This window comes from Mesoplodon mirus (genome assembly GCF_964341445.2).
Source record: "Mesoplodon mirus genome assembly, chromosome: 2".
Classification (NCBI taxonomy): domain Eukaryota; kingdom Metazoa; phylum Chordata; class Mammalia; order Artiodactyla; family Ziphiidae; genus Mesoplodon; species Mesoplodon mirus.
The window spans coordinates 80,113,945-80,132,479 of NC_138977.1; the positions used below are offsets into that span (position 1 = coordinate 80,113,945).

The 18,535-nt window shown below is 42.0% G+C and overlaps 1 protein-coding gene across 1 annotated transcript in view; it reads left to right on the forward strand.

The window, feature by feature from the left end:
• Positions 1 to 13,594: 13,594 nt before the first annotated feature.
• Positions 13,595 to 18,535, forward strand: part of PGM2 (phosphoglucomutase 2) — a 34,624-nt gene continuing 29,683 nt past the window's right edge. Inside the window, exons 1-2 of the mRNA XM_082611025.1 lie at positions 13,595 to 13,753; positions 17,528 to 17,695. Coding sequence (XP_082467151.1) covers positions 13,661 to 13,753; positions 17,528 to 17,695 — 261 coding nt within the window. The 5' untranslated portion in view covers positions 13,595 to 13,660. The remainder of the gene's footprint in view (positions 13,754 to 17,527; positions 17,696 to 18,535) is intronic.

Below are 18,535 nucleotides of genomic sequence, written 5' to 3' on the forward strand. Positions count from 1 at the left end.
GCTTCTTTCTGCAGGCTGGAAATCTCAAGCAAATACATGGCATTTGTGTAATCTTTATTCCAGTGATCATTTCTGAGCTTTCTTCTCAGCAGCATTTGAGAAAGCTGACCATTCCTCCTTGAAACACTTGCCTCACTGGCCTCGAGGACCTCCCATGCCCTGGGTCTCCTGCAACAGTTCTGGCTGTGCCTTCTCAGGTATCCCTGAAGATTGGGGTGCCCCAGAGCTCAGTCCTTGAAAAGAAACCGGGTCAGCCCAATTTATGCTCAGCTGTTCGGCTTCACCTCAAAGCCTCTTTTTCCATACAGATTTTTTTGTTTAATTTATTTTATATCTATCAAAGTTATACATGTCTATAGTTTAAAGAGTTACATAATTCTACAAAGCTCGTTATGAAACACAGCAGCCTCGGGCTTCCCTGGTGGCGCAGTGGTTGAGAGTCCGCCTGTTGATGCAGGGGACACGGGTTCATGCCCCGGTCCGGGAAGATCCCACATGCCGCGGAGCGGCTGGGCCCGTGAGCCATGGCCGTTGAGCCTGCGCGTCCGGAGCCTGTGCTCCACAACGGAAGAGGCCACAGCAGTGAGAGGCCCGCGTACCGCAAAAAAAAAAACCCAAAAAACAGCAGCCTCTGTAACCACCACTGTTTCACAATAATGCAACTTCATTTAACTCTTTTAACTGGTTTTGTCTTTCCCTCTATAGTTCCAAATAACATGCTTATATAGATACACCTTGATTTTTTTTTACTTTTAAACATATGTTATTGATTTCTCACCATAGAAGATGATGGTTTTACATTTTTTTAACCCACAGGCAGACACACACACACACACACACACACACACACATTCCTCTCAATATCCCACCCTCCCAATATGTTGTAAGTTTGGTGAGATCAATATTTGGAGTTTCCATTTATGGCCACGTAGAACGTACACCCTGTTGACAGCCAATTTATGTAGTATTAATTTTTTTTCCTGTACAATTTATTTTCCTAGAGCTTATAATTACCTTTCTTTAAATTTGCTTACATTTCTAAGAATTTGTCACTAATTTATTCCCAACTTTTCCTCCAGTTGAGTAAGTCTCCTTTCACTACAATACATCAGAAATTTTATCACTTTCAACTTTTTGAAGCCGTCTCTCCTGGTGCCTTCTGACTTGCTCTGGTCTGGATGGATTAATACCTGGGCCAGCTGCACAGAGGGCATTCAGATGGCTCCCTCAGTGTCATCCTAGAGATAACTTTCATCTTTCTCTTATGGGTCACCTGCTTCTTGGATCCCATGTCTTCTTCTAAATGGATTCACACCCTCATTTGGAGAGAACATGCTGAAATTTCACTATGATGTGAAATGTGGGTCTTTTTAGACGTATTTTATTAGGAACTCAGTGGGCCCTTTCAATTTGGAAATTCATGTCTGGAAAATTTTCTTAAATTATTTCTTCAATGATTTCTTTCCCTCCATTTTCTTTTCTCTCCTTTCCTGGAATCACTAAAATACTCTTTAATTTCTCACTTAATGTTTTTTCCTTCTGTTGGTTTTTTTTCTACTTTTTGGGAAATTTTCTTAAGTTTTTCTTCCAACCATACTTTAGGATATTTTTTCTCCTATTATGTTTTTAATTTCCATATTTTCTGGTCTGTAAATCTCTTTTTCTTAATAATCCTGTTATTACTTCATAAATGCATTTTTCCTTATTTTTATCAAGATATTAATCTCTGTTTTGTATAGTCTTTTTGTTTTGTTTTTTACTTTTTCTTGTTTATTTTGGCCTTTGTCTTTCATATTGAAGGATTGCTCAAAATCTGGTGATTCTGGGCTGACTTCTTATATTTAAGAGTAGGGCACATATAACTAACTGGACATTCTATGTGCTGCATGAGCTCCATCATAATGCCACTTAGCTACCGATTTCATTGGGGGAAACTCTCAATATCACTAGCTCTTATTATTTCTTCTTGGGCTGGTTGTATTCTCCAATAAGACTCTCACCATTCTGGAAAGACAGATTGGCAAGATGCCTGGGTCAATATCAATATTCAGTAAATAATTTTTTAAGTTGAGGTATAGTTGATTTACAACAGTGTGTTACTTTCATGTGTACAGCAAAGATACTGAATATAGTTCCCTGTGCTATACAGTAAATTCTTGTTGTTTATCTATTTTATATATAGTAGAGTGCATCTGTTAATCCCATACTCCTAATTTATTCCTCCCCCTCCTCTTTCCACTTTGGTAACCATAAGTTTGTTTTCTATGGCTGTGAGTCTGTTTCTGTTTTGTAAATAAATTCATTTGTATAATTTTTTTAGATTCCACATATAGGTGATATCATATAATATATATATGTCTTTCTCTGTCTGACTTCATTTAGCATGATATTGTCTAGGTCCATCCATGTTGGACTATACTGTTGACTATACTGTTTCTGCATGTAGCCCCTTCCCTCTGCCTATAAAAGCTCTTGCCCACTGATTGTCAGTGGTGGGGAGCTGGCCTTTGGACATGAGTCCACCCTCCCCCACGATTGCCGGCCTCTGAAGTAAAGCAAACTTTCCTTTCCACCAACCTTGCCTCTTTATTGGCTTTAGAGCAGCCAGACCCCAATTTTTGGTAACAGAATTAGAATTTTAGTCTTTTCTAGATATATGGCCAGGCGTGGGATTGCTGGATCATATGGTAGCTCTATTTTTAGTTGTTTAAGGAACCTCCATACTGTTTTGCATAGTGGCTGCACCAATTTACATTCCCACCAACAGTGTAGTAGTGTTCACTTTTCTCCACACCCTCTCCAGCATTTATTATTTGTAGACTTTTTGATGATGGCCATTCTGACCAGTGTGAGGTGATACCTCATTGTAGTTTTGATTTGTATTTCTCTAATAATCAGTAATGTTGAGCATCCTGTCATGTGCCTGTTGGTCATCTGTAAGTCTTCTTTGGAGCAATGTCTATTTAGGTCTTCTGCCTATTTATTGATTGGGTTTTTTGTTTTTTGACACTGAGTTACATGAACTGTTTGTATATTTTGGAAATTAACCACTTGTTGGTCTCATTGTTTGCAAATATTTTCTCCCAGTCTGTAGGTTGTCTTTTCATTTTGTTGCTGGTTTCCTTTGCTGTTCAAAAGCTTTTAAGTTTGACTAGGTTCCATTTGTTTAGTTTTGCTTTTATTTCTTTTTCCTTGGGAGACTGATCTAAGAAAATATTGCTACAATTTATGTCAGAGGATGTTTTGCCTATGTTCTCTTCTAGGAGTTTTATGGTGTCATGTCTTATGTTTATGTCTTTAAACCATTTTGAGTTTATTTTTGTATATGGTATGAGGAAATGTTCTAATTTCATTGATTTACATGAGGCTGTCCAGTAAGTAACTTTTTACTGTTCGTCCTACCTTCACATTGGTATCTTGATCTTAAGCCGTATCTGGGTTCCTCAGTCAAGAGACTTTAAACATCAGAAAATAAACCTTCAGCCCTCTGCTAGTATATGTGGCAAAGGGGCAACTGTCATTGGCATGGAGGGCAAGAAGTGTAGAGATCTAACTACTTCTTCTTTTTTTTTTTTTTTTTTGCGGTACATGGGCCTCTCACCTTTGTGGTCTCTCCCGTTGCAGAGCACAGGCTCCGGACGCACAGGCACAGTGGCCATGGCTCACGGCCCCAGCCGCTCTGCGGCATGTGGGATCCTCCCGGACTGGGGCATGAACCCGTGTCCCCTGCATTGGCAGGCGGACCCTCAACCACTGTGCCACCAGGGAAGCCCCTAACTGCTTCTTAAACAGATTTTCAGCCAATCTTCTCTGGTTTTAGCCCCATGTTTATTTTTACCTATAGAATTATCTGGGTCTACCAATTCCCAAGTCTTTAGGGTTCTGCGCATGAACTGGATTATTCCTGGCTTTCTACACTAGTTTAGGACTCCTGTCCCTCCAGGCTGCTATATCAGCCATATTCTTCTACCTGCTTTACAGCATCCAACATGTGTTGCTGTTTCCCACCCCTCTTGATTCTCTTTGTCCTGGTAGATTTATATTCTCCTAAAGTGTCCCTTTATTTCTACCTTACTGTGGTTTTAGAAGGGGTGAAAGAAAAGTATGTGGCCAACCTGCTATTCTTGGTGCAAAGCCTCAATCTAGGTCTTACCATTAACAAAACTAATGTTTTAATGTTTATCTGTCAGGTTGAGTCTGTGACCTGAAGTTGTTTAGTTACCTTTCTGAGCCTTCTTTATTTTATTTTTCTTTTTCATTATAACATCCCCAGCATCTAGCCTTCCGTGTATTAGACATATTTCATCAATTTTCACTTCTTTAGCACTTCTTGTGAAAAACAGCAACATTTTAAAAGGTAATTTTATGGAGCATGGAAATTTTTTCTCCATTACTAAAGTCAAAAACTAATATACACATACATACATACATACACAGAAATGTAAATGAACATTAAGACATAAAACCAAGCAGTGGGACATTTGATATACAGAAATGATAACATTCACTGAAAACCTTTAATTATTTAGATGTCCAGCTATATAATTATCTAGCCTTTAATTTGAAAAGGAGCCTGTCTAGGGCAAATTATAGTTGTCAAGCCACATTTTAATGATTTCATCAAGTCAGACTATGACACAATGTTTTTCAGAATGTGATAATTACCAGTATTCAAGAACTGTGGAAATTTTTTTCCTTTGTGCTTTTTGCAGAAGTATTTTTATCTTTCTGCTAGTCTGAGGGCATTTGAAAAGCAAAACATGAAAAGTTTAATAGTCAAAATGTTTCAATTATTCAGGGTACATAGTGCCTGGAGTTTGTTGAGAAACATTGTGGTTTTGTTTTGTTTTGTTTTGTTTACCAGTAAGAGGAGGCTAAAAACCCTGACTGTCCCTCATCAAGCTGGTGACTTGGGGGAAATGTCAAATTGATTAGGGAACTTTCTCTGAATACTTTTATCATCATATGGTATGGGAAAAATTAGAAGGGCTAACTTTTAAAATCCAAACATTCTTTTATTCCAACCATCCTCAAAGCAGGTAAATCCACTCCAGGGTGGATTAGTCAGCTTTGCTGCAGTAGCAAATGACCCCGCAAATCCCAGTGGTTTGCAAATATTTCTGTCTTGACCACATCACGTGGCAGGTGATAGGACAGGTTCTGCAACTCGCTGCTTGTGGCTTCTCATCCCCAGATGCAAACCAAAGGAGCAGCACTACTTGGGACATCTGTTCAGTGGCAGAGGGATAGAGAGCTGTCTGAAAGATACGGTGCCTATTCAAATTTTTGTTCAAATGCTACCTATGTCTCATCTCCTCACAAAGCAGGTCACACGGCCACACCCCACATTGATTATTCCTCAAACAGGAAGTCCCTGCAGGTTGCAAAGTAAAGAGTGGATGTATGATCTTCCTATAAGGAAGGGGAGGCATGAGTCATCGAAAACGATAATCTAATCTCTACAGGTAGAAAAGGAGGGGGGCTAAAATCATTGAAGAAAGAAAATGGGATTAGATCAAAACTGAACAGTGATTAGAATGGGAAAGTTTACAAATTTAAAACCTTTTTTGTTCTGGAGTTAAACACAATGGTACTTTAAGGAATTTAAGGCTGGATTGTCCACCTTAAACTATGATTTATGTGTTATCTCTGCAATATAATTTTACTGGGGGCAAGTACTTTTTTAAAAAATTATTTTATTTTATTTTATTTATTTTTGGCTGTGTTGGGTTTTCGTTGCTGTGCGGGGGCTTTCTCTAGTTGCAGAGAAAGGTGAGCGAGGGCTACTCTTCCTTGAGGTGAGCAGGCTTCTCATTGCGGTGGCTTCTCTTGTTACAGAGCACAGGCTCTAGGCACACGGCTGCAGTAGTTGTGGCACGTGGGCTCTGTAGCTGTGGCACGCAGGCTCAGTAGTTGTGGTGCACTGGCTTAGTTGCTCCGCGGCATGTGGGATCTTCCCAGACCAGGGCTCGAACCCATGTCCCCTGCATTGGCAGGCGGATTCTTAACCACTGCGCCACCAGGGAAGCCCCAGGAAAGTACTTCTTTTAGCAATATCCTCTTGGTCTCCTTTCTAATATTGTTTGCTTCAAGAAGTACAAACTAAATTCCATATTAAGTCAGGGAGAATTAGAAATGACTGAGGTGAGAAGGCAGTAGATAAAAATAATCTTGATGAAAAAGAAAAATGCAGTGTATCGGCAGCTTCCTCTGGAGCACAGTAACTTACCTAGTGGCTACCCAAACAGAAACTGTGGATCCTCTGGGTTCTGACTTAAAAAGGCTGAATAATTCAGTTGCCAAAACAGTGGTGTTTCAGAAACATCAGGAATTACAGGATGCTCGGGAGAAAAAAAACTTTCCCTCCCTCCTGAGTCTCTTAAATTCAACACTTCCAAGAGATGCAGTTTTTAGTATAAGGCTTGGTCCTAAGCGGAATGAGTATAGTAACAGTTTAGAGGAGAATGACGTTTTCAAACAAGAATCTCTTAGGAGGATTTATCCTCACACACTCTGATGATGTGGTCAGGTGTCTCCTTCTCCGACTGAGGCAGAAACCAAGGCACATAGCACTTCGATGACGGTGCTTTCCTAAGTTCACCAGCTCATTAGTGCCTGGTCAACTATCCAAGCACCTGAGGCAGAAGGACACAGTGATGCTGAACTAGTCACCAACCATCTAATGAGAATAATGACTCGTCCCCGGAGATCTGGTTGTGACAAGTCAGGGGTGTGCAAGATGTGCTAGACAACTGGGCACCATGAAGAGGAAAAAGAGAAGTGGAAGAGGAAGCTGGGCTTCCTCACTTAGGGAACACTAACCAGCCCTGGCATTAAATGTTTAATGATCAGAAGGCCTAGTGGGAGTTCAAGTGCAAAGAATTATTAAAATGAGTCATGGGAGGAAACTAGCCAATTTCAGGCATTTATTTAATGAAAATAGGCATAAATAAGAGATATTTGCATTTTTTCACTGAGAAAGACAAACTCCATCTGGTCTGCAGAAATGTTTGCTGTTGGTGTACTTTGGGTTTATGGCCAGTAATGAGTATACTGATAAAGTCTATTGACACATGTCTACTTGTTTTATCATCAGCCTTGAAATCGGGGTGCTAGAGAACAGTGGCAAGCAGTTCACTTTTCTTGGTTAAATTCAGAAATGTTAGTTTGTTTTAGAGAAAAAGTTTGTATAGGTGCTATATCTGTATCTTATAATATTACTATACCCATCTTTCCTTTTTCTTCATAAGTGTAGGGAGACCCAGTGATTTATTCTTCAACAAACACTGAACATCTTTTATGATCTAGGTGCTGGAGACTCAGTCGGAAAAAAAGAATTTACATTATAACACGGTCGACAGACACTGTTAAAAATCAAATTTATAATATCATGGCAGGTAGTGATAAACACTTTGAAGAATAATAAAGTAAGATGAGTGGGGGTGCAGATCTCATTTTAGGAGAAGAAAGGTATATCTTTGACAGCTTATACTGGTTCATCAGAGCTGACTAGCAAATTTTTAGGAATTTTGCTAGCCAGATGTTAAACACAGCCATTGTTAAAATTTAAATTTTATAAACTTCCAAGTAAATACATTATAATTAAAAGAACGTAATAAATACTCCAAACTCACCATTTTCTATTTATTTTACTACTTGTTACTACTATCTATGCTCTTTAAGTTATTTACGTCTATTCTATCTGTGCATTGGAAACATTACATAATGATGTGCAACTCCGCATCTCCTCTCAACTCTTTGTTCAGTGACATCATGTTGGTAGCTTGGAAACAGCCATGGTGAGCGTAATTACACCACAGAAATTGGCAGATACTACAAACCAGGGCTTTTTATCCCGGAAAGCTAGTTGTTAAACATTTACCAGCACTTTACAGAAGAGAGTTTCTAATGAGGTGATAATTGAGCAGAAACCCGAATGAAATGTGGATATTTGTCATTGGGGTATCTGGGGGAAAGCAGTGCAGGCATAGGCTCCAGGTCAGCTGTTGTTTGACACGTTTTCAAGATCAGCACAGAGAACGGCATGGCTGATTGAAGTGAGTGAGAAAAGTGGCAGGAAATCAAGGCAGGGGGATAGATTACATAGAACTTTGAAGCCCCTGGTAAAAGATACAGTTTTAATTCTAAGTACATTATGAAGCTATGGGAGGATTGAAAACAGGAGAGGGATGTAATCTGATTACTATTACGAAGAAAACTACTGTATGGAGAAGAACAGACTGTTTTAGCATGTGGTGGTTCTAAATTTCAACTGAGGAATAGCTAAGAATCACTCCTTGCTTGTTAGAAATACATCAGAATCATTGATATTTGCAACCATCCTAACATTTAATCACACATAACACTGAATGTGTGGTAGTGCCCATGAGCATTCCTCCCTATCCAACTTTCTTCTCCTTTCTGGGCAAGTGTAGATAGTCTACACTTCCCAGTACTCTGGCAGTTCAGTGGGTACATATGATGAGTTCTAGCTAATAAAATATGAGTAGGAGTGATACATACCACTCCCAGGCAGAAGCACTTAAGAGCCAGGAGTGACTCCCACACTATTCCGTGGTGACTGTGGAGGCCACTTCTTGGGATGGAGGAGCCACAGGATGGAAACATTCTGATCCCTGAGTGACTATGTGGGGTAGAGCATCCCCTGACTCACCCTGAACATGAGCATCAGCAAGAAACAAAAAGCTTTGTTTCACTAAGTCCTGAGATTTAGGGATTAATTTATTACTTCAGTTTAGCCTAGGCTATCCTGACTCATGCAGATTGTCAAGCTAGTAAAATTTTCATGATAACAGCTAACGTTTATTGAGTGCTTACTTCATGTCAGACACTAGGCTAAGCATTTTACATGTAGTTCCTCATGTAAGCCCCACATCACCCCTATGAGCTGGACACTGTGATTGCTTCCATTTTAGAAATAAGGAGACTGAGGCCAAGAGAGGTTAAGTGACTTGCCCAGGGCCCCCAGAGAACAAAGGGTAGAGCCAAGATCCAGTCCTGACTCTAGACCCTTCCCTTTTCCTTCATGAGGGAAGACTAAACAGCCTCCTGGCCTCAGTCATTTCTTCACCCATTTACTGGGCACGTACAGTGCTAGGCTCTGGGTAGACAAAGATAAACAAAATACCATTCCTGTCCTCAAGGAGACTAGTGAGCGTGAGACTATGAAGAGAAAATTATAATGTGATGAACTTACAAGCAATACAAGAGACAGAGGAACATGTTAGCAGACACCACAGAAACACAATCGGTAAAATCCAGACTGTTGGGAAACCCTATGGGACAAACAATCCAGTTTCTTCAACAAATAAATTACAAGGAAATTTAGTCAGAACCTATAGATTAAAGGAGATCTACAAGACTTATTAACCAATAGCAAGATTATTCGGCTCCTGATTCAAGCAAACTATTAAAAAAAATTAAGACACTAGATGGTTGAAAATTTGAACACTAAATGGATATTTAGTTGTATTAAGGAATTAACTTTAACTTTAAAATTTTTAGGTGAGATAATGATTTTTTGGTTATTTTTAATGTGTCCTTATCTTCTAGAGACATACACTAAAACATTTACAGTTGAAATTATATGATGTCTGGAATCTTCCTCAAAATATACAGGAGAGAGAAGTGGGTACACGAAACAAGATGGGCATGGATGATCATAGTTGACCTGGGTGATATTTACATGGGGATCAGTTTTAGTAAATATTTAAAGGAAAGTTTTAGAACTTTCTTTTATCCTGGGCTGGATACAAGAGAAGTGGTAGAATTGCTGACAAGGTGTCTGGGGAAGTTGGGAAGGTTTCCAAGGAAAAATGGGGCATCCATGTGTGAAACAGTTCTCAGGCAGCAGGAGAGCATGCACAAACAAATTTAATTATTTTAAACATCAGCTAATGTTATCAATACCAGAAATGGTTAATATTTGTTTTTCATCAAGACCCAGCCGTTATCAAATGGAAACAGTTTCCCAGAGGTCACCTTCTATAGAAATGTGTAGAAATGGGCTGAGTGGAGCTGGAGATTGAACACTGGATTAGAAAATCAGGAGACCAGGCACAAGAATCCTGGCTCTGCCCGTGACCAGCTGTGTGTCTCGAAGAGGGGCTTGGAAATTTTCTGTCTCTGTTCCCTCATGTATAAAACGAGATCCAAATTGTTCCCCAAGAACTCTTTCTGCTCCAACATTCTATTATTCTACATGGGCTTCTTCAGACATGAAATGTTAATTTGGGGATCATGTGTGAGAATCAACTGATTCAGGTCACTGAAGCATCATTGTCAGAACCTAAAAGACCTCCAGTTCAGGCGTCTTAGTTACAGGAGACCCTGGGAAAGTCTCCTGGACATAGAGACCCCGTGACACAACCTCAGAGGACTTTTTCTGCTTCCCATGGGAAGCAGAAGGGAGTAACAGAGTTAAGGCCATTGTGCATTGTTTTTAGCACAGTACCTGAGCTCTTGGCAACCTTCATAAGTTAAGGGAGGAGGATTTACTTACAACTTCGCAACTTCCTTGTGAGAAGTTCTTCTAGGCTTGAAAAATCCTACCTGCTGGGCTTCCCTGGTGGCGCAGTGGTTAAGAATCCACCTGCCAATGCAGGGGACAAGGGTTCGAGCCCTGGTCCAGGAAGATACCACATGCCGTGGAGCAACTAAGCCCGTGCGCCACAACTACTGAGCCTGTGTTCTAGAGCCCACGTGCCACAACTACTGCAGTCATGAGCCTAGAGCCCATGCTCTGCAACAAGAGAAGCCACCGCAATGAGAAGCCACCACAATGAGAAGCCTGCGCACCACAATGAAGAGTAGCCCCTGCTCGCCACAACTAACGCGGAAGACCCAATGCAGCCAAAAAAAAAAAAAAAAAAAAAAAAAACCTACCTGCTTTCTTTCCTTGAATATTGAGCACTGAGAAACCTGCCCCTTAGTGTCCCAAAAGGAAGTTAAATAGTCCTGACAGGATGTCTCCATGGGCCCATAATCTCTGTGCTGAGGAATGTAATGAAAAGTGTCAGAAAATCCTCTGGCCTCCCCATTCCCCACACCTTTGTAACTGCAGCAGAGACTCAGCTGCAACCACCCCCATCGTGGAGGGCGTGATTGGAGCTCTGAGGCCCAGGACCCCCCCTCCCTCCCTCCCCCACCCCGCCCTACCGTGGCAGAAGGCTGGAAGCTGCACAGCCCCACCTGGGAGAGCTCTGGTATTTGGGAGGGAAGCAAGTGCAAGTGAGACCTGTGTGGAAAGGGAATGTTGCCTGCCATTCCAGTAAACAACGAATGTTGCCCACCATCAAGCCGTTAGCCATTGTCTCCCCCCAATCCCCCCCGCAAAGTGCACCCTGAGGGGCATGCAGAATGGAGAAAACCTGGAAACCCTCTGTGCTTTGAATACTGGCCCTAGATAGTTAAGATGCATATCTAAGGAATAATTTCAATGAGCTCAGACTTTTGCATCTTCCCACACAAGCGTTAAAATCATTACCTTGAGATGTCTGTTTTTTGTGATTAGCAGTAATCTTTTGACGTTCAACTACATGTTTTTTTTGCAGCAAACTCCTACATATCCTGGTTCCCCCCCATCATCTAGTCGGAGCAGTTCCTCAGAGCTCTCTGAGAGGCTGTCTCCCGGGCTACAGTCCTCAGTAAGGCCCCTGAATAAAACTTAACTCACAACTTTAGGTTGTGCATTTTTCTTCAGTCGACACCTGTCTGGTCTTAGACTCTTTGTGTCCACAGTTTCTGTCCTAGGATGTTGAAAAGAAGGTTGGTCTGGTGCAGAGAAAGGAGACAGCCCAAGTGTGGCAGACCTACAACAAGCTGAGAGATGGGGAGACTGAGGCTGCCTATCCTTCTTCTCTTCTACTTCCCTGTGCTCTGGTTTCTTGTGGCTTTCATTTGGGAGAAGCACCACATTTAGAGGGTCTCTATCTGGAAAGCATTTTCCAGGCTGCCTCCCCCCAGCATTAACTGCATCCTTCCCTCCTGTCTCCTCACAAGCTTCAAGTGCTGAGGGAAGCTTCCCCCACCAGGACAGCCCACTAACATGCACCCTCATGGAATCTCCTTGCTTTCCTTCCAGCATTCTTATCAGTTTGTAATTACATATTAACTGAAATGATTACATATTAACTCATGTGATTATATGATCATATTATATGATATGCCTCTCATTAGACTTAGCTCTCATAGATCCTGGATATATATTGGTTTCTTCTTAAAACTGAAAGAGAATAAATAAATGAATATGAAAAAGAAAGAAATAGAATACAAAGAAAATGCACAATTCATAGGTGCAGCCCAGTGAATTATTACAAAATGAACACACCTGAGCAATTACTGCCTGGGTCAAGAAATAGGACGGGCCCAGCATCCCAGAAGGCACCCTCTTCCTGCCCAAAGTAACCATTCTCCTGATGTTCATAGATTAGTTTTGCCTCCTTTAAAAGTTTTAAGACTTCAAAAATAATTTTAAATTTACTCTTTGGCATGTACGGTTCTATGAGGCTTGATAAATGTGTATTGTGTTTATCATAACCTCAGCTAAGACACAGAACAGTTCCATCATTCCCCAAATTCCCTTGTGCCCTTTGTAGGCAACCCTTCTCCCCACCCACAGTTCTTAGAAACCATTGATCAGCTTTCTTTCCCTATATTTTTACCTATTCTAGAATTTCAGATATATGGAATAAGCCAATATGTCACTCATTCAACATAATGTTTGTGAGGCTCACCTATGATGTGTACAATAGTTCATTTTCACAGCTGTATGAATACACCACAATTTTTCCACATCATTGTATGAATATAATATAATATATTTACCCACTGTATTGTTGATGTACATTTGGGTTGTTTTCAGTTTGGGGCTATTACAAATCATGCTGCTAGAGACATTCTTACGCATACCTTTTCATGCTCACTGCACGCACCTCCTTTATGGCTTAGTGGTCCTAAGGTCACGAAGATGAACTCCTTAGTTTCTAGAAGTTTCATTGCACCTTTCACACTTATCTACAATTAGCCTGGAATGCATATTTATATGAGGTGTGATGTGAGGTAGGGGCTCAAGTTTCTTTTTTCTTCTTCTTACATAGATATCCAGTTGACCTAGCACCATTAATTGAAAGTAAGTCCTTTCCCCTCACTCTGCGGCGCCACCTCTGAAATAAATGAACTGTACATACACGTGTAGATTTGTTTCTGGACTCTCCATTCTGTTTCACCATCTATTTGTCTTAATCCTCCCACTTTTTCTTCTTTTGCAAGATTTTTCTCGGTTATTCTTGACTCTCAGAATTTCTACATAACTTTTAGGCTCCTTTCTGGGCTTACCCATGCTTGGATACCAGCTCCTGACCCGGTGCCTGGCGCACAGTAGGAACTGAATGAATTAGCTGTTGTATGAATGGGGGTGACCTCGGGATCTTTCAGCACGCCCACTTCCACCCCACACCTCTATCCCGCTGCCCCCAGAGGCGCAACTGTACACTGCAAGGAGGCTGCTCCCCGCCGGAGCACGTCATTTTCCTCCCGGATACGGGCGGCTCCCGAGCCGGTTCTCTCCGCCCCGCCCCCGCCCCGCCCCGCCGGAAGGACGATCTCGCCACCTCTTGAACTTGATGGTGGCGGCGCAGGGATGGCGGCGGGGACGGGGGCTCCGGGAGGCGGCGGCCCTGGCATGGACGCCCGATTGGACCAGGAGACGGCCCGGTGGCTGCGATGGGACAAGGTGAAGGGCGCCGGGGGGCCGGGAGCGCCCGGAGGAGGTGCAGGACCCCCTGCCAGCTCTCCGGGCGCCGCGCCGCCTTTCCTGCGGCGAGTGCCGGTGCAGGTGCTTCCTTCCTTCCCTCCCTTCCGCCCCGCGGGGCCGCGCTGGTCCCGCCAGAAGACCGAGGAGGAGGACGCGGCGGCGGCCAGGCCTTGTCGGTGTGGCTGGTTTGTGGCACATTTGAAGTTTGTCCAGGAAAGGTTGTTCCGGGGCAAAATCAGCCATCCGGCGGGCGGGGACTGCAAGTTCGGAGCGGGGCAGCGAGCGGGGTTGGTCTGAATGCGGCGGGGCTCAGGGGTCTTGTCTAACTGAGGCGAGCGCGCGTTCCTGCCACTGAGACCCGCGGGCTCGTCCGCTGCAGTCCGCCGTGCATCCCCCACCGACCCCTATTTGTTCCCGCCTGTTCCTCAGACTCTCGGGTAGTTGGCAGAGCAGCATTCCCAGGCGCTGGGTTGCAAACGTGGATCCTTTCGGTTGGACCCGCTTGGCTTCAGGCGTTTTTCTCAGGTCTCAGACTTTGCTGAGAAGAAGAAGGGGGAACCCCTTGGACACAGCACCCTAGCTTTTCACTCTCTTATGTGTTGGAGCAAACAGAGAAGCAGGGACCGAGCTCCCGACATCACTCCCTGTCTCCTTTCTAACCTGAGTCTCTCGTTTCCTACTTGTTACGTCGTGCACGCTGTTTGTATTCCCGGAAAGTTCCTCTCAGCTCTCTTCTGCTGAACTTGTTTCTCATGTCGTTACGTATGTTTCAGGTCTGAACTTAAATGTGGCTTATGTAGAGAGGGCTTCCCTGGCATCCAAAGGTAAATTATTTCTCTCTAATACTCTCCCTAAACAGACTGTTCTTTTTCCTCATAGCTCTTAGCGATTGGCCAAAAACAAAAACACTTGCTTGTGGGTTTATTTGTTACTGCTCCCCAGCAAATCATATAGCCGGTGCTGCTCACTCATTCACGAACTTCCATGGTCCATAGTCCTGCACAGTGCACTACTGTGCACTGAAATAGTAGAGACCTGAAATATTTGAGTCAGTGAGGAAGATTACAAGCCCTTTCTGCAGGGGCCAGGCTTTCCTCTTCACCCTCGGGCCCCCCACTTCACATGAAATGCCAGCACATCCTGTTTCTGATGCTATTGGCAACTCCTTGGGTGGTTTTTCTTTGTAATTGTGAATTCTTTAGCGGAGAAAAGGTCTCCATTTCTGATAACTCACTAACTGGCAGTGTGTAGAAATCTTTTGAAGCCATAGTTGGTAATGAATTAGTTTCATAAAACTTCCCCTTTGAAGAAATAAAAACCCAATTTCCACAAAATGTTATATCTTTGTATACAGAGAGAGTACCTCACTGGATAGAGGTGAGGGGGTGTTGTCCTTTTCATCTTTTTGCTACCACTCCTCTTGTTCTTTCCTCTCTCAATTTTTCCTTTGGCTTGAAACAGGCACCCAGAGGGAACTTCCCGCCAGCTAAAAGCATTGCAGCCCTGTAGTCTTGATTGCCCCAAGGGTGGCGGGGCACCAGCAGGTACCCTCTGAGCATTTCCACTGTGCCTCCATCCCTGTTACTCTGGATGCTGACAGATGTGTCACTGCCATGTATGACTCTGATCTCTGCTGACCTCTTGATTTTTTTATTCTTATCTTTCTGCCTCCTTTGGTTTCTCTCAAGCTATTCGGTCTTTTATAGATATCAAAGGCCAGTTAGGATTTTCCACATCTACACTGTGCATGAAAGAATCACCGAATATTGGGTGTGACCTTGAAGTCTCTGTTTTCTCATTCACTCAGCAAGTATTTATTGAACCTCTTTTACATTGCAGATCTGAGCCCTAACTTGCAGGCACCTAACAGTCTGATAGGTCAGATTGTGCTCTGTGGTCAGTGGCTATTGCTTTTAAGCAAAAAGGTGGGCTTTTACTTGTTTCCCCTTGAATCTGGAACAATCTGAAAATGTGGGCTTAATTCCAAAAGGCAGCATTTTATTGCAGTAGCATTTCAAAGTTTAATTAGGTGGCCATGTTTTGCCTGCATGGTCATCCACTGAGGTGATTACTGTAAGGTAGAATATAAAGTACTTACTCTTTGTTACCCTGAATCCTTAACTTAAAAGTTTGATATGGAATTAATGTAATTGTCATTTTTCTCCATGCTTAACATTTTCTGCAACTATTGCACAAAAAAGGGCAATTTAAAATGAACTTAAATGATTCATGCGAGTGTCTGAAGCAGTTAATGTAATATGAAAGGTACTGAGTTAATGCTTACACGTACAGTTTAAGCAGGACACTTAATCTCTGAGGCTTCCCCATCTATAAAATGGGGTTTTTGTTATTTGCCTGCCTCTTATAGTCATTGAAAGATTCAAATTTGACCAGGTATGTGAAAGTATTATACAACTTATAAAACACTACCAAAGTAAGGTGTTGATTTAAATTATATATGCTATCACTCTGGGAGAATTTGAAAACATTAGGGAAGAAAATGAACATTTGATTATTACTAGGTGCCAGATAGAAAAAGGTGTTTTACATTAATTTAATGTAAACCACCTCAAAACCACCTTGTAAGGAAGGTTATAGATTGTTCCCATTTTAGAGATGAGGAAACTGAGAATTCAAGAAGCTAAATAATCTGCCCAACAGTATAGAGTTGGTGAGTGGTGGTGTTGCTGGGATTCCATTCTGAGTGTTAGATCCCAAAACCTGTATGTTCATTCCATTTCTCCAAAAGTGCTTACCTTTGTAGGAAAGAAAATAATACTTACATTATAAAGGAAAAACTATTTCCTTTTACTCACAATACTTCTGACACCAAATGTGTGAGTTTTTCTGTTTATGACACCAAATGTGTGAGTTTCCATTTCTCTGTGGGCACCAACTGGGTGTCCAACAATTTAACTCAGTACAGAGTTAGCACAGACCCTCCAGCTTCAGAGCTTAGTCCCACAATATTGTCCCCACTTCAGATACCTGCAAAAGTCCCAGGTTGTCACCTCTACTTCTGACCAACCAGTGATAAACCAGGGGTCTCGTGACCCCCTTCTTGGGTTTGGTAATTGGAGGACAGCTCACAGAACTCAGGAAGGCACTGTACTTACTATTACCTATTTTATTATGAAGGACACAACTCAAGAACAGCCAGTTGGAAGAGATCCATAGGGCAAAGTATGGTGGGAAGGAGTGCAGAGCTTCTGTGTCCCTACATAGGCATGACTGATTAAATGATTGGTGATTAAACTTAATCTCCAGCACCTCCCCTTCTTGGAAGTCAGGGGGTGGGGCTGAAAGTTCCAACCATCTAATCACTTAGGTGGTTCCCAAGAGTCACCTCAGTAGAATAAACTCAGGTATGGATGAAACGGGTTTGTTATAAATAACAAAAGATGCTCCTTTCATCCTAATCGTTCAGGAAATTTCAAGGGTTTTATGACTTCTTTGCCAGGAACTAGGAACAAAAACTAAATAAAAACTTATTGTATCACAATATCATGCATTATAATTTTTAAAAGACCAACTTCATATTTCAAATTTTAAAAGCATCAGAAAATTGAAAAGCCTCTACGTGTATATGTATGCATGTGTATATGCTTTTCAAATACATACATATACATATATTATTATATATATATATATATATATTTTTTCTCCTGTAGGTTAGAGTTATCGTGAGGTTTTTCTTATATTTCTGATTTTTCATTATGTTATTCACCTGGTATGTACATTTCTGTTTTTCAGAATCCTTTAACTTTGGAGTCAGTGAAACAACTAATTGCAGAAGGTAATAAAGAAGAGCTGCAAAAATGTTTTGGGGCTCGAATGGAGTTTGGGACAGCTGGCCTCCGAGGTGCTATGGGAGCAGGAATTTCTCATATGAATGACTTGACCATCATCCAGACTACACAGGTGCCACATTTTTATATTTCTTAGTTATTCTTAACATAGTCCCAGTGCTAAAAGAGAAACTGAAGCATATTAAAAAGTTTAAGAGTTTATTTGAGCAAAAATCTGTTTGAATCAGGCAATTCCAAACTGGATAGGAGCTGCTGGGGAGAAAAAGTTTTTCCTCTACGCTTACAGATTCTTTGGCTGGTCTATTAATTAAAGTGGCGTAAGACAGATTAACAGGAGAAAACAAATTTAATTACATACGTATGGGAGCCTCATAAAGAGAATGAGACCCAAGGGCAGGTTTAGCAGTTGAGGCTTCAAAGTGGAGAATAACAATAGAAGGACTTTTCAAATATATATGTATATTTATATATACAGACATATAGGCATATATGTGTGTGTATATATATGTTTTTATAGCTATATTTTTCACAGGGCAGTAGAAGAGCAGATGTTTGCTAGTTAACGTTTGCCTGCCATACAGATAGCTCTTTCAGATTAAAAGTTATCTCTGATAATAGTTATCTTTCGGACTTCCCTGGTGGCCCAGTGGTTAAGAATCAGCCTGCCAATGCAGGGGACACAGGTTCAATCCCTGGCCTGGGAAGATCCCACATGCAGCAGAGCAACCAGGCCCATGCACCGCAACTACTGAGCCTGTACTCTAGAGCCCGTGAGCCACAACTACTGAAGCCCACATGCCCTAGAGCCTGCACGCCGCAACTACTGAGCCCTTGGGCTGCAACTACTGAAGCTTGTGTGCTCTAGGGCCCACGTGCCACAACTACTGAGCCTGCGTGCTGCAACTACTGAAGCCCACATGCCTAGAGCCTGTGCTCTGCAACAAGAGGAGCC